At 37.6% G+C, this 12,493-nt stretch overlaps 1 protein-coding gene across 3 annotated transcripts; it reads left to right on the forward strand.

The window, feature by feature from the left end:
• Positions 1-175: 175 nt before the first annotated feature.
• On the forward strand, positions 176-11,263 carry znf740b (zinc finger protein 740b). Of its 3 annotated transcripts, none has more exons than XM_022677065.2 (7): positions 189-273; positions 1,635-1,785; positions 3,205-3,417; positions 4,438-4,554; positions 5,245-5,374; positions 6,946-7,064; positions 7,663-11,263. In XM_022677065.2, the coding sequence occupies exons 2-7, from the start codon at positions 1,741-1,743 to the stop codon at positions 7,837-7,839; spliced, it is 801 nt and encodes a 266-aa protein (XP_022532786.2). In that variant the 5' UTR covers positions 189-273; positions 1,635-1,740; the 3' UTR covers positions 7,840-11,263. The 3 variants fall into 3 exon arrangements, with proteins under 3 accessions (XP_022532787.2, XP_022532786.2, XP_022532785.2); XM_022677064.2 differs by having other exon boundaries at positions 190-273; positions 4,438-4,572; XM_022677066.2 differs by lacking the exon at positions 1,635-1,785 and having other exon boundaries at positions 176-273; positions 4,438-4,572.
• Positions 11,264-12,493: the final 1,230 nt, after the last annotated feature.

The following is a 12,493-nucleotide window of genomic DNA, read 5'->3' on the forward strand; positions in this document are numbered from 1 at the left end:
TTTGTTTGGTGTTGGTTGCTGGAGGTTACTGATGGTTGGTGTGATTGGTGGTGGTTGCTGTGGTGGGTGTGGTTGTTGGTGGTTGGTGTGGTTGCTGTGTTTGGTGTTGGTGTTCGGCGCCCCCTTTCGGACTGGAGGAGTACAGATGCGTCGCCTTCTGGTCACGTGCTCCGCGCTGCCCTGAGAGCACTTCCGGTAGCGTTTCCTGTGTTTGTAAACTGGAGGAGAAGCTGCGGGGAGGAGAAAGAGCGGAGCGCGGAGAGCGGAGAGCAGGTAACCGGGCTCAGCGGGGCTTTACCCGGCTTTATCCCGCCCCGAGGGCCGGGCTGCGGGTCCGGGGGGCGGCGGGGTTTAATACTGAAACTCTGCGGGCCGGAGAGAACCGGAGCCCCGCCGCCGTGTTACTGAATACAGCTTAGCTTAGCATCCGGCTAACGACCCCCCCTCAATACTACACTATACAGAGAGAGAGAGAGAGACAGAGAGAGAGAGAGAGAGAGAGAGAGAGAGAGAGAGAGAGAGAGAGAGAGAGATAAGGTGAGGTGAGGTGAGGTGAGGTGAGGTGAGGTGAGGGATAGAGGGAGAGCCCCATGAGGGGAAGATAGAGGGATGGAGAGAGGGATAGAGGTAGAGAGAGAGAGAGAGAGAGAGAGAGATGGAAGGAGCATGAGACAGAGGGTTGATACAGGGAGAGATAGATAGAGGGATATAGGTATGGATAGAGAGATAGAAGAAGAAAAAGGGATGTATAAAATCATAAGAAGTGGAAGGGATGTACAGAGGAATGGGTGGATAGATAGAGGGAGAGATAGAAGTTATAAAGGGATGTATAGAGAGACAGATAGAAGAAGAGATAAAGGGATGGATGAATGTAGAGATAGTGGGATGTATATAGGAATGGATCGATAGAGCGATGGATGGATAGATGGTTAGACAGAAAAAATAAAGAGACTTATAGGGGAAGAGATAGAAGAAGAGATAAAAGGATGTGTAGAGGGAGAAATGGATGGATAGATGGAGAGATGTATAGAGGGATGGATGGAGGGATAGATAGAGAGTGAGATCCCCTGTCCTGCACATTTATCTACCTTAGTTACAGGTGGGAGTGTATTAGAACACTATTGGTCTTCCTGTTGTCTCCAGGAACAGAGCTCACACATTTACAGATGTTTTATTTTTCGAGACTGTACACATTTCATTGCTCTGCAGCTTTTCCTCACATAAAGTCCTTTCTCCATTTATTCGTATCTGAAATGTTGAAATCATGCTTCATCTTATGATTTTGCACTTTGGCTGCTGTGTTTGACGAGTGTTGAGTGGCTGCTGTTTAACTGTGGCTTTCTTTTATTCTTTTATCACACATGATTGCTTAATGGAATTATTCTTACATCTCCCTCATCTGCTGATTTGCCGCTGACAGGAGGTATAGATCCCTCCCTCAGACGAAGTCACAGTATCTCAGTATCTGCCAGGTTTTACTGTTTACTGGCAATATGTAACAGAAGGCATGTTGAATATGTTATAAGTTTATGGTTTAAACATGCTTGAGCTCTGGGAGATTTTTAGATTGAATACAGGTGGATATTTTCATGCTTTACCCCCCATCCTCCCCCCCTGCCCCCCTCTGTTTTTAGGCTTCCCCCCCCCCGATGATTGTGGCTTGTGTGGTATCTGTTCATTCTCTCTGCCCAGTGCGACGCTTTCTGTCCCCCACCCCACGCACACACTCCCATCACTGCGATGTCACATCTTTCCAGCAACTCAGTCCGAGAGCACATGAAATGGGTCAGTGTTTATTTTCCCTTTATTTGCATTTTATTTGAGTTTTATTTTCACTTTCTTTGTGTTCAGAGTTTGTGTTTTATTGTTTTCTGTCACATGTTTCCATTCTCAGCCCTGTGGTGCCATAATCTCCCATAATCAAATAAGCATCAACTTCACATTCGCAAATGTTTTATCTGTTTGACTTGGGGATTTCTGCAATTTCTGCATACGTTTGTGAATTCCACCTTAAAGAAATAGTTTGCTGAGAAAGCAAATACCGTATTTTTTGCACTATAAGGTGCACATTTGTAGTGTTAAGTTAAGTACTTCATTATCATGTACATCCTTGAACATTCTTAAAATTTAAACTTAAAGTTTAAAAGGTTTTGTTTCTCCCAAAAAAAAAATACCCCTCAGAATTAACGTAGTACATAAACTGATTCATAAATTTAAAAGTATTATAATAACCACTTTGTAACTCACTTCTTAGCTTCCTAACTATGTGAATACTTGGTCATTTTAAAGTATTAAAGTATTAGAAATGATCCTTCCAAGCTATGTAATAGGACCTTTCACACTATTTCTATTTACTCTATAAAACCAAAGTTAATTCAATTATTCTGATGATTGATACAGAAATCTAGGATTAATGTTAATGTTAGGGTAATGGTTAAGACTTCAAGTTTCAGCCGCCACAATATTAAAACCAGCTACAAGAAAACAAGGAAGGTGGTTATAATGTTCTGGCTATGCAGTGTAATGTAGATACAGAGCTGGTTTTAATGGTGTTGATGATCTGAGTATAAATAAGTATAAAAAAGCTTTTTAAATAAGAAAGAGAGAGAGAGTCAGAGCAGAGTCGCTCTGAATAGTAGTTTACTACTACTATTCTATACACAGAGAGAATGATAGAGAGAGAGATGGCTATAGGGAGAGGTAGAGGGATGGAGACAGAGAGACAGAGATACAGGGTTGATATAGGGAGAGGTAGAGAGAGGGATATAGATATAAATAGAGAGATAGAGGTATGGGTAGAGGAAATATAGAGGGAAGAGATAAAGGGATGTATAGAGACAGGGGAAGTGAGAGGGGTGTATAAATATATATAAATAAGTATAAAATAGCTTTTTAAATGAGAGAGAGATAGAGTCTTCAGCACAGAGTCGCTGTTTTGACAGTTTGGAGGAAAATGAAGCGTGGATGAAAGTAGCAGATGGCTCTGTTATAGATAGTTTGCTGGATTAGCATTCGTGCACACTCACACACACAAATTTGGCATTAAATGGTAAAACGTGAGATTAAACGATATGCATACGTTAGAAAATAGAATCGTACAAGCGTACTAGGAGGTTAAAATGCGTATCTACATGTTGGCAGGTCTAAATTGTATTTTGTTTTCCATTAATCGATTCAGAATCGTATAAATATGTATATTTGCAGGCTGGGTTGCTGGGCTGTGAGGCGGTGCTCTCCAGTATGGCTCTCATGCAGGCCAACTCCGCCCCCAGCCATAAGAAGATGCCCACCCCTCTGAGCCAGGGGCAGAGAGACCACCACAGCCACGGGCACAACCACAACCAGAACCACAGCCAGGATGCCCACAGTCACCACAGCCACATGATGCTGCCCTCTGGAGTCAGCTGCCCACCAATGGTGAGTTACACCCCCAGAGAAATATATAAAATCTTTGATTTTACGAAATTAAAAACCTCTGGAATATAATCAAGAGGAAGATGAACTGCTTCAATTTTTGCACCAGGAGTAAAGCAGCATAAAGTTATCCAAAAGCAGTGTGTAAGACTGGTGGAGGAGAAGAACATGATGCCAAGATGCATGAAAAAAAAATCTCTTTATGAATATGAACTTGTTTTCTTCTTTGCATTTGAGGTCTGAACGCTCTGCATCTTTTTCTAATTTCTTTACTTCATTTTCTGCAAATAAATGCTCTAAATAAGAATATTTTTTGGAAATTTGAGAAAAATGTTGTCTGTAGTTTATAAAATAAAACAACAATGTTCATTTTACTCATAACATAAACCTATAAATAGCAAAATCAGAGAAACTGATTCGTGAAACTGTGAAGTGGTCTCTTCATTTTTTGTTTCTAGAGCTGTATTATATGTACATTAAGTCTGGTTAATTTTGTTTGGTTTGGTTTCACACACTTAATATTATTAATATTATGGATTTGTAGAATAAATATTGTCAGTTTTGCATGTTGCTTTTGAAGATGTTGTGCTGAATTTTATTTCTCTGCCAGAATTTGACTTTCTTTCCTAGACACGCACGATCATATCAAAATATAAATACCATATCATAATTGTTGCTGTCCTATAAAAAAAAACCCCACATATCTCTATTTTTGTCGTTTTTTAGTTTACTACATAATTTGAACAGACAAACTGTCCCTTACTCTGTGCCAAAATCTCTTGATGAATGGCCCAATAGAAACTCTTCAAAATGACCTGAAATAAACTCGTTTTACATTGACTTCCATTGAAAGTTTACAAGTTTTTTTTCTCTCTCCTGTAAAATGTTTTTCATTAGACAGCGATGATATGTAATAAAATTGTTCTCTATTGTAAAAAGCTGTTTTTTCTGTGGAATCATTACCTAAAGTACCATTTAAAGCAGAAGCAGATCTCTAATGCATTATATCTGTTGAATTTTCAGCTCATTAATAAGGACGGAGCGTTCCACTCTTCCAGGCTGCTGGAGGAGAAGGACATGCAGTCCAGCCAGAACCTGCAGCCAAAGAAGAAGAACAGGAAGACAGGAACGCCCACCAAAGTGAGAGAAAAAGCCCAGGCAAGTGACCAGCTCTCCTGTCTGGTTACGTTTAGCCCTGCGTGTTTTTATTTATTCATTTGTATTTAAATATAATTGTGTTTTTATTTTAGTATACGACTACAACAATTAGGACGGGGTATCGTTTTAAAATTCTCTATACTGGTATCGATACGATACTTCAAAATATATGTATATATATATATGTGTGTATATATATATATATATTTAAGAACAGAAGTGAGTAATCTCGTTCTCATACTGTCATCATGAGAGACTGCATCTAATTATTTGGATCTCGTTGAAACAAACAAATTTAAATTCAAATTTTGCAAAGATTCGTGCAAAAATTCAAATGTGCAAAAATTCAAATGTGCAAAATATCTATGTAGAAAAAATAAACTACAAAGATTTACAATATAAAAACCTGCAGCCTTATCTAAACAAAAGGATAAAGGGATAACATTTACTTTAAATATAATTTATAAATAGCAAAAAAAAAAAAATAATCAAGCCAAAATGTATTATAATCATGATTCTTTTTTTTAAACTGGTAATTAACTATTTTTAGTCATTTTTTGTGCTCAGTAGTACCGAAACTGGTATGGGATTTTGACACCAAGCCCTGTTAATAATTCTTATTGTTATGTTTTTGTGTTTTTATGTGTGAATGTGTGTTTATATTTGACACAGGTTCAGATGCCCGATCCCAGCGACGACGGTTCCCTCAGCTCTCAGGTGCAGAAGAACTTTATCTGTGAGCACTGCTACGGAGCTTTCCGCAGTAGCTACCACCTGAAACGCCATATTCTCACCCACACAGGTGAGCCTTCTTTACCTTAACCAGATCCACCATGATTTTACAGCCATTCTGTGGCCTGAGTTAGAATAAAATGCTTTATTTCACATCAGAACTAACTAACTGTGATTAATCAGTTCAATTTCACTAATAACCACAACCAGACCTGATCACTGCCAGACCTGTAGAATCAAGAAAACCGAGGTGTACTTGGGTTCTGCAGCAGGACAATGACCCAAAGCACACAAACAAATTCACGTCTGAATGGATTAAAAAAAGAAATTAAGGTTTTGGATTGGTCCAGTTAAAGTCTGATCGAGATGTGGTGGATGATCTTTAACGGGACGTTTATGCTGGAAAATCCTCCAATGTCTAAATTAAAACTGTAAATTTATTCCTTTATTAAATTATTTTATCATTTAAAATTTGCTTTTTATATTTACTCAGGTTATATTTGTTTAATATTAAAATGTTGGTTAATCTGAAAAATTTAAGTATGATTAAAAAAACAAAAACAAATGAAACATGTAGACGCACTTTAGCTTTATTATGTTCCTCTAAAATCAGATTAGAAAGGAAAACATTTTAAAGCAACAGCATTTTTTGTTAAGAAATATCATTTTTTTATATTTTATTTCAAGATTATTTCATGAAATATGGTTACAAGAGCAGTAAATATAATAATTTGGTAATAAAAAAAATATATGCTGGTAAATTTAGGTTTTACAGTGAATGTAGACTAATTTGACCAGCAGGTGGCAGAGTGTGCACAGTTTTAAATGTCAAAACCACATTATTCCAGAAGTCCAGGAGAGTTATGTATTAAAACTTCCTACTAAAATTCCTACTAAAACGTGTAAATTGAGCTTAAAAATTCTGTACAAAAAAAGAATCAAACCGATTCAATTAACTTTAAACTTAGTATATTTGCACGAGCTCAGCACTCCTCCTCATCCCCTCCCTCGATTACACAGATTACAATATGCTAATTATTATACATAGACCTTGCAATACTGTTTTTAAGAAAATAGCGAAGAAAAAGAACTTTATTGGTTGTAAGTTGGAGTTTTTTTGTTAGAGTTCGAGGCCAAATACTGTTTATCTATTTCTCTGTCCTCCGGCATAATCAATAAATGCTATATGCTAGTCTTTCTAATGAAGCAAAAAAAAAATCATAATAGTCAGAGCAAAAATATATATATTTCAGTAGCATATTCAACTGAGTAAGTGACTAAGTGATTTTAACCAATAATGGTTTATATATATAATGGGAGCATGAAAGAGATAAGATATCTTATATCCTGTTATTTGCAGTTTCAATGCATCAACTCTAGGTGTCGCTAACTGATGAAAATACACTAGAAACGTGCATATGGCACATTAATTAAGTCACATTAATACATTTTTTTATTTTAAGAGTGTAGAAATCTACAGCTGATTAGCAGCACCTGACTCTAATTTTAGACATTAGAAATTATAAATTAGTTTAAGTTTAAATGGTCAAATCAGCTGGTCTGTATGTTTAAGTATTAAGTAAGTATATGTGTTAAAGGAATGTGTTGTTTTTGTGTGTGTGTGTGTGTGTGTGTGTGTAGGAGAGAAGCCGTTCGGGTGTGATGTGTGTGATATGAGGTTTATTCAGCGTTATCACCTGGAGAGACACAAACGAGTTCACAGCGGAGAGAAACCCTATCAGTGTGATCGCTGTCAGCAGGTCAGAAACACACACACACACACATACAATATAAAAAATATACACACAATAGTTTCAACACTATAAATGGTCTTAAAATACTCAATGTTTAAGTATTCAAAATATATATTTCACAAAAGCTTTATTGCACAAGTAGGACAAGTTAAATATCAATTTAATATATGTTATTATTGCAGCTATTAGAGACATTAACTGATAAACATTTGCTTAAATACTTTAATCACAATTCCTTTAGTTCTCCAGTTAACAAATACATACAGTTCAGTTTGCATTCTTATTATCCTTCAGGCTACAAATTTGATATATTTAAAAGGGCAATAGTTACTCATATTGCAAGGAGCAGCAGCAGCAGCTCTAGGAGTTCTAATGTTCTTATGGTTCTCCAGGCAGGACAGCATGAGACTCTACACAAAGCTGAACTGCTGAACTACAGCGTGTGTTAGCTTGTTATGCTAACTGGCTAGCGTTTGCGCTCCTGGCGCTGTTTAACACAGCGCTCCACAGTGCCTCTTGTGGTGTGGCGGTATGAGAAAAAATACATCCAGATTCTTAATTCCCCTCCAGTTCACTGTTCACTTTTTACTCTCTCCATCTCTAGAACTTCTCGCGGACGGACCGGCTGCTGCGGCACCGGCGGCTGTGTGCCGTGGGCGTCGCCAAGGAGGAGAACCAGTCCTGCTGCGAGGGCCGGCCGTACCCGCAGGACCCGCCCCAGCACACCGCGTCCTGGAGCCCCCTACAGGCCAACAGCAGCAACAGCCGGCTGGCTGTGTGACGCCTCTGCGTTCCAGCGGAAACCTCTTATCAGCCAGCTCAGTGGGAGGAGAGTGGACTCAGAGCAGCCACACGGGGGCGCTATACTGTGCCGGACTGACCCCGGGCAAAGACTCCTGCGCCTCCAGATCCCAAACCAAACCAGGTCAAAGTTCATCCGCAGACGGTGAAAAGTGTTCTTTTGATTCGTAAAACTGATAAAACTGATGTGACCTGAGCGGAGAGGATCCTTTTATATTGTTATTTTACTGTAGATGGTCGTGACCCTGCCGGGGGTGGGAGTAGATCGTTAAACTGCACAGGCAATAATGAGTTCAGTTAGAAAGTAGAGAATCAGACAGTGACTCGGACGGGATTATTACTACTACTATTGTTATTAATACTACTGCTTTCTTTTATAGTATGACGCACACAAGCCAAACACAAACCGGTTAAATACGTCGTATTTCATATTTCTGTGAGGACGTCACCAGTGATGTAAAAGTGAGCAGATCCTGAAGCTCCTGGAGCTGCTGGGGTTTCAGCCGTCGCCACATGTGGCCTTGAAATTGTGGTTAAAAAACTTCTTAAAATCTGAACCAACGTTTAAAAAGCGCACACTAAAACATCCACAGCAGGGTGGGTAACAGGAACTGCAAGAGGTGCTAACTAATGTTAAACTGTCTAAAACAACAACAGCAGCAGCAGCTAAATGCTTTCTGTCTGTGTACCGTAGTTGATGTGTGCAAACGTACATTTTTAATATTATTCTCTAAAGTTTAGGCAGTTTTCTGCTGATTTTAGCTCAAATTCAACACTTGCAGCCCTTTGCAACATGACACATTAAAATAAACATACAGATGATGATAGGCCCATGAAACATCAGCGATGGTTCTGTTATACATGGAATCCACTTGAAGTAGGTACTTTTGCTTTTTTTTATTTTTTATTTTTTTTTACTTTTTTGCCCAAGTAAGTAAATAAATTATACCAAACAATGACATTAACACTGAAAAGCAAGACAAAATACATTTAGGCTAATTTAATTTATGCTAAAGCCCTATCCAAACAGGATTAGTTTCTCAGGGGGACGTCTGTATATCTAAAAATATTGGACTGCAATTAAAAATACAGGAGGATCAGTGAGTTTTTAGCTTTTAGGCTTTTTTCTTGGTCGCATGACATTGTGGAGTTCAGTAGCTCCTCCATTTCCACTCGCTGTTGTGTTTTTTTATTACGTGGATCTCCATGGAAACCATGGCACGTCCAACGTGTACAGTAATTACGGTGTGCGGCAGTGGACAAATATCTATTTTATGAAAGGCGAGGAGACGAAACTCCGGACAGGACTAAAGTTACAGTAGATAATTCAGACTGTAATTTACTCAGAGGACGTCTGAGAAAAACACCTACATGATCATTCTGGACGAGAATAAAATCACAGAGGATAAAAACCCCTATAAAAGAGATTATTACACCTAAATTACCCCCTGAGAAACTAATCCTGTCCAGATAGGTAAAATAAAAACCCAAATTAAAAGACAGATTTCTTTTGATGGATCTTTTACACAGTTTCACACAGTATTAATATCTAACATTAATACAACATTTATTTTATTTAATTTTCATTTTTGTCATTTATCTGATGCTCTTATCCAGAGCGATTAAGAAGGTTATTTCTATTACAGAGGTGGACCAATGTAGTGTTGGGAGTCTAGCCCAAGGACTCTTATTATAGCACCATTCAGCATTCAGTCACCCAGACCAGGAATTGAACCGCAGTCTCCCACGCAATGTGGTAGATAGCTCACTGGCAGGAAGTAGTGTTATCCACTGCACCACACCAACCACCAATCATAAGGTACCCAACCCATAAGATTCATGTTAAAGAAATGTTTTAAGGCATCCTTAGACCTCAGCATCAGGTTTCAAACGTTAAACAAAACAGTTTCTGGTCCTTAAATGGGAAATTAATTGTCAAAAATGTCTAAATTCTTGTGAAAATGCAGTGACGAGAAAGCTGAGCAACCTCTAATTGTAAAGTTTATCAATGTTTATAATTATTTTCTCGATTAAGTTAGAACAATTGCAGTTTTGTGACCCAATAATTGATGTATTATGTATCGAAATAACTGGAGAAAACCATTCAAGTGGTACAGTAAAGTAGAGCTGCGATGATTTGCATGATTTTGATGAGTTACACCTGAATAAAAGGATTTTGATAAACATAAAACAGATTAAATTAAACAGACAGAAAGACAGAAAAGCCTGACTGCAATAATAACTATATGTCAGGAAATAAGAAACCCTGTTTTTTGGCATTCACTAAAGAAAAGGTCAAATATTATATTTATTTCCATGTTTATCCTCTACAGTTTTACAGTATGTGCATAAATAAACTCACCTGTTACCTCTGGATAAAACATCTCGCATCTAAAGCCCTATCTGTACGGGATTCGTTTCTCAGGGGGACGTCTGTGGAAAAATATTTCACACTTCTACTCTTTAGTGATAAAACTCCTGCATCTGGACTGCAATGGAAAAAACAGGAGGATCAGTGAGTCACATGACATTGCGGAGTTCAGTAGCTCCTCCATTTCCACTCGCTGTTGTGTTTTTTTTTTTTTTGTGGATCTCCATGGAAACCGTGACGCGCCCAAAGTGTAATTACGGTGCGCAGCAGTGGACAAATATCTATTTTATTAAAGGCGAGGAGACGAAACTCAGAGATGTGCGTCCGGACGGGACTAAAATTACCGGAGGAGCACGGAGTTCAGAGAAAAACAGTAGATAATCCCCTGAGAAACTAATCCAGTCCTGATAGAGCTTTATCCAGTAAATCAGATGATTAATATCAGTGACTGTATCCGTTTTTACTGTGTTGTATTTCTGACACTGCGTTTAAGTACTGTTAGTAATTAGTAATTAGTAATTGGACTCGGAAGAACACTGGATCGAATTTGGGCCAAATTACCTTTTTTCAAATACAATTTTCCCTTTTAATTTTTTTTTTACTTTGTTTTTATATCTGAACCAGTTACAGACTATGAACTCTGAACACAGACCAGACCACGCCCAGGTTTCTTCTGCTGAAATTTAAGTTAATATATATATATATTTTTTACTTTTTACATTCTCCGAGACATTGTTTCTGTAGCTGTAGTTCTTAGACTGCTGCAGGCGTATAACTGGTAGTCTCGATAGCCCCGCCCCCTTTTTGTAATACGTAGATTTGCATGAGGTTCAGTTTCTTCCGGATGTATACTGTATTGTGATTGTTAAAGAAGAAAAAAGTATTTTTGAAACCATTATTGTTCTTTTATTTTTTTGTATTTTTACCATGATCAGAACATGCACACTAAACTCTTTCTTACCCAGAGGCATCATGTAGTGATCGCAGATATAGAGCCTAAAAAACACCAATAAATTCATTTCTTTTTCAAGAATCGTGTGCTTTTCTTTTATTCTTCAGTCAGAAGATCCCGTATCGTACGCAATAATATCGCTAACATTTTTGAATACCTTGAAATATGATGCCCTATCACCATCTTTTTAACTGTTTTTAGCAAAAGAAAAATTCACATTGTTCTCATTTCTCAATATACAGCTCTGGGGGGGAAAAGAGAGAGACCAGTTTAAAATTATTAAAACGGCTCTCAATTAGTGTAAGAAAATACATGATGATCATGTTGTAATGGACACAGTGTCTGAGAGGGTTAAGAGCACTAAAGTATAAAGTACAAATTAGGTAAAGAATACTAAAAGTACATTTTCAATTTAATATACTTTATGAAAAATACACATTAAATATACTTTCTCTGTGTTTCCATAAAATGCATTTTCAAGCAATATGATTTAAATTATATGTGTTGCTAGAAAAATATATGTAGCGATATTAAATACTGCTTAAAGTGCACTTACTTCAAGTGTATTAAAAATAAAGTTTAAAAACACATACGTACAACACAAACATACAACTTAATGTTTTTATGTTGTGTTTAAATATAGCTTAATTACAATTGAAATATACAGCTCTGGAAAAAATATTGAGCCCTGTTAAAATGATGAGTTTATTTGATTTTACCAAATTGAAAACCTGCTTGAATTATTTTTGCACCAGGAGTAAAGCAGCATAAAGTTATCCAAAAGCAGTGTGTAAGACTGGTGGAGGAGAACATGATGCCAAGATGCATGAAAAAAAAACTGTGATTAAAAACCAACCAGGATTATTCCACCAAATATTGATTATTTCTGAACTCTTAAGACTAATATAATTATGAACTTTTTTTTTCTTTGCATTATGTGAAGTCTGAAAGCTCTGCATCTTTTTTTTTTGTTATTTCAGCCATTTCTCATTTTCTGCAAATAAATTTGGAAGAAATGTTGTCTGTAGTTTATAGAATAAAACAACAATGTTCATTTTACTCAAACATAAACCCATAGTTATAGAGTTGATTGTAATGCAGGTCTGTAGCTCCTGGCCACCAGGTGGCAGAATGCGTCTGATTCCTGCAGTAAAGTCAAATTGTATGAAGAGTAGGATGTGAGAACGTGTGGCTCTTTAACCTTTAAAAGGATGTGGTGGGTTTGTGGTGATTTGTTGGCTGTTACAGGGTTTATGACACGCCCAGCTGACCCCCGGCGGTGAGGAGCGTCCTGAGCTCCAGAGCTCTTCA

The sequence above is a fragment of the Astyanax mexicanus genome, chromosome 13, assembly GCF_023375975.1.
Source record: "Astyanax mexicanus isolate ESR-SI-001 chromosome 13, AstMex3_surface, whole genome shotgun sequence".
Lineage (NCBI taxonomy): Eukaryota > Metazoa > Chordata > Actinopteri > Characiformes > Acestrorhamphidae > Astyanax > Astyanax mexicanus.

Coding starts and splice junctions, on each gene's coding strand:
- znf740b (XM_022677064.2), top strand. CDS start 1,741: ATGTCACATCTTTCCAGCAACTCAGTCCGAGAGCACATGAAATGG. Junction 1,786..3,204: donor TCCGAGAGCACATGAAATGG/GTCAGTGTTTAT, acceptor GTATATTTGCAG/GCTGGGTTGCTGGGCTGTGA. Junction 4,573..5,244: donor AAGTGAGAGAAAAAGCCCAG/GCAAGTGACCAG, acceptor TATTTGACACAG/GTTCAGATGCCCGATCCCAG.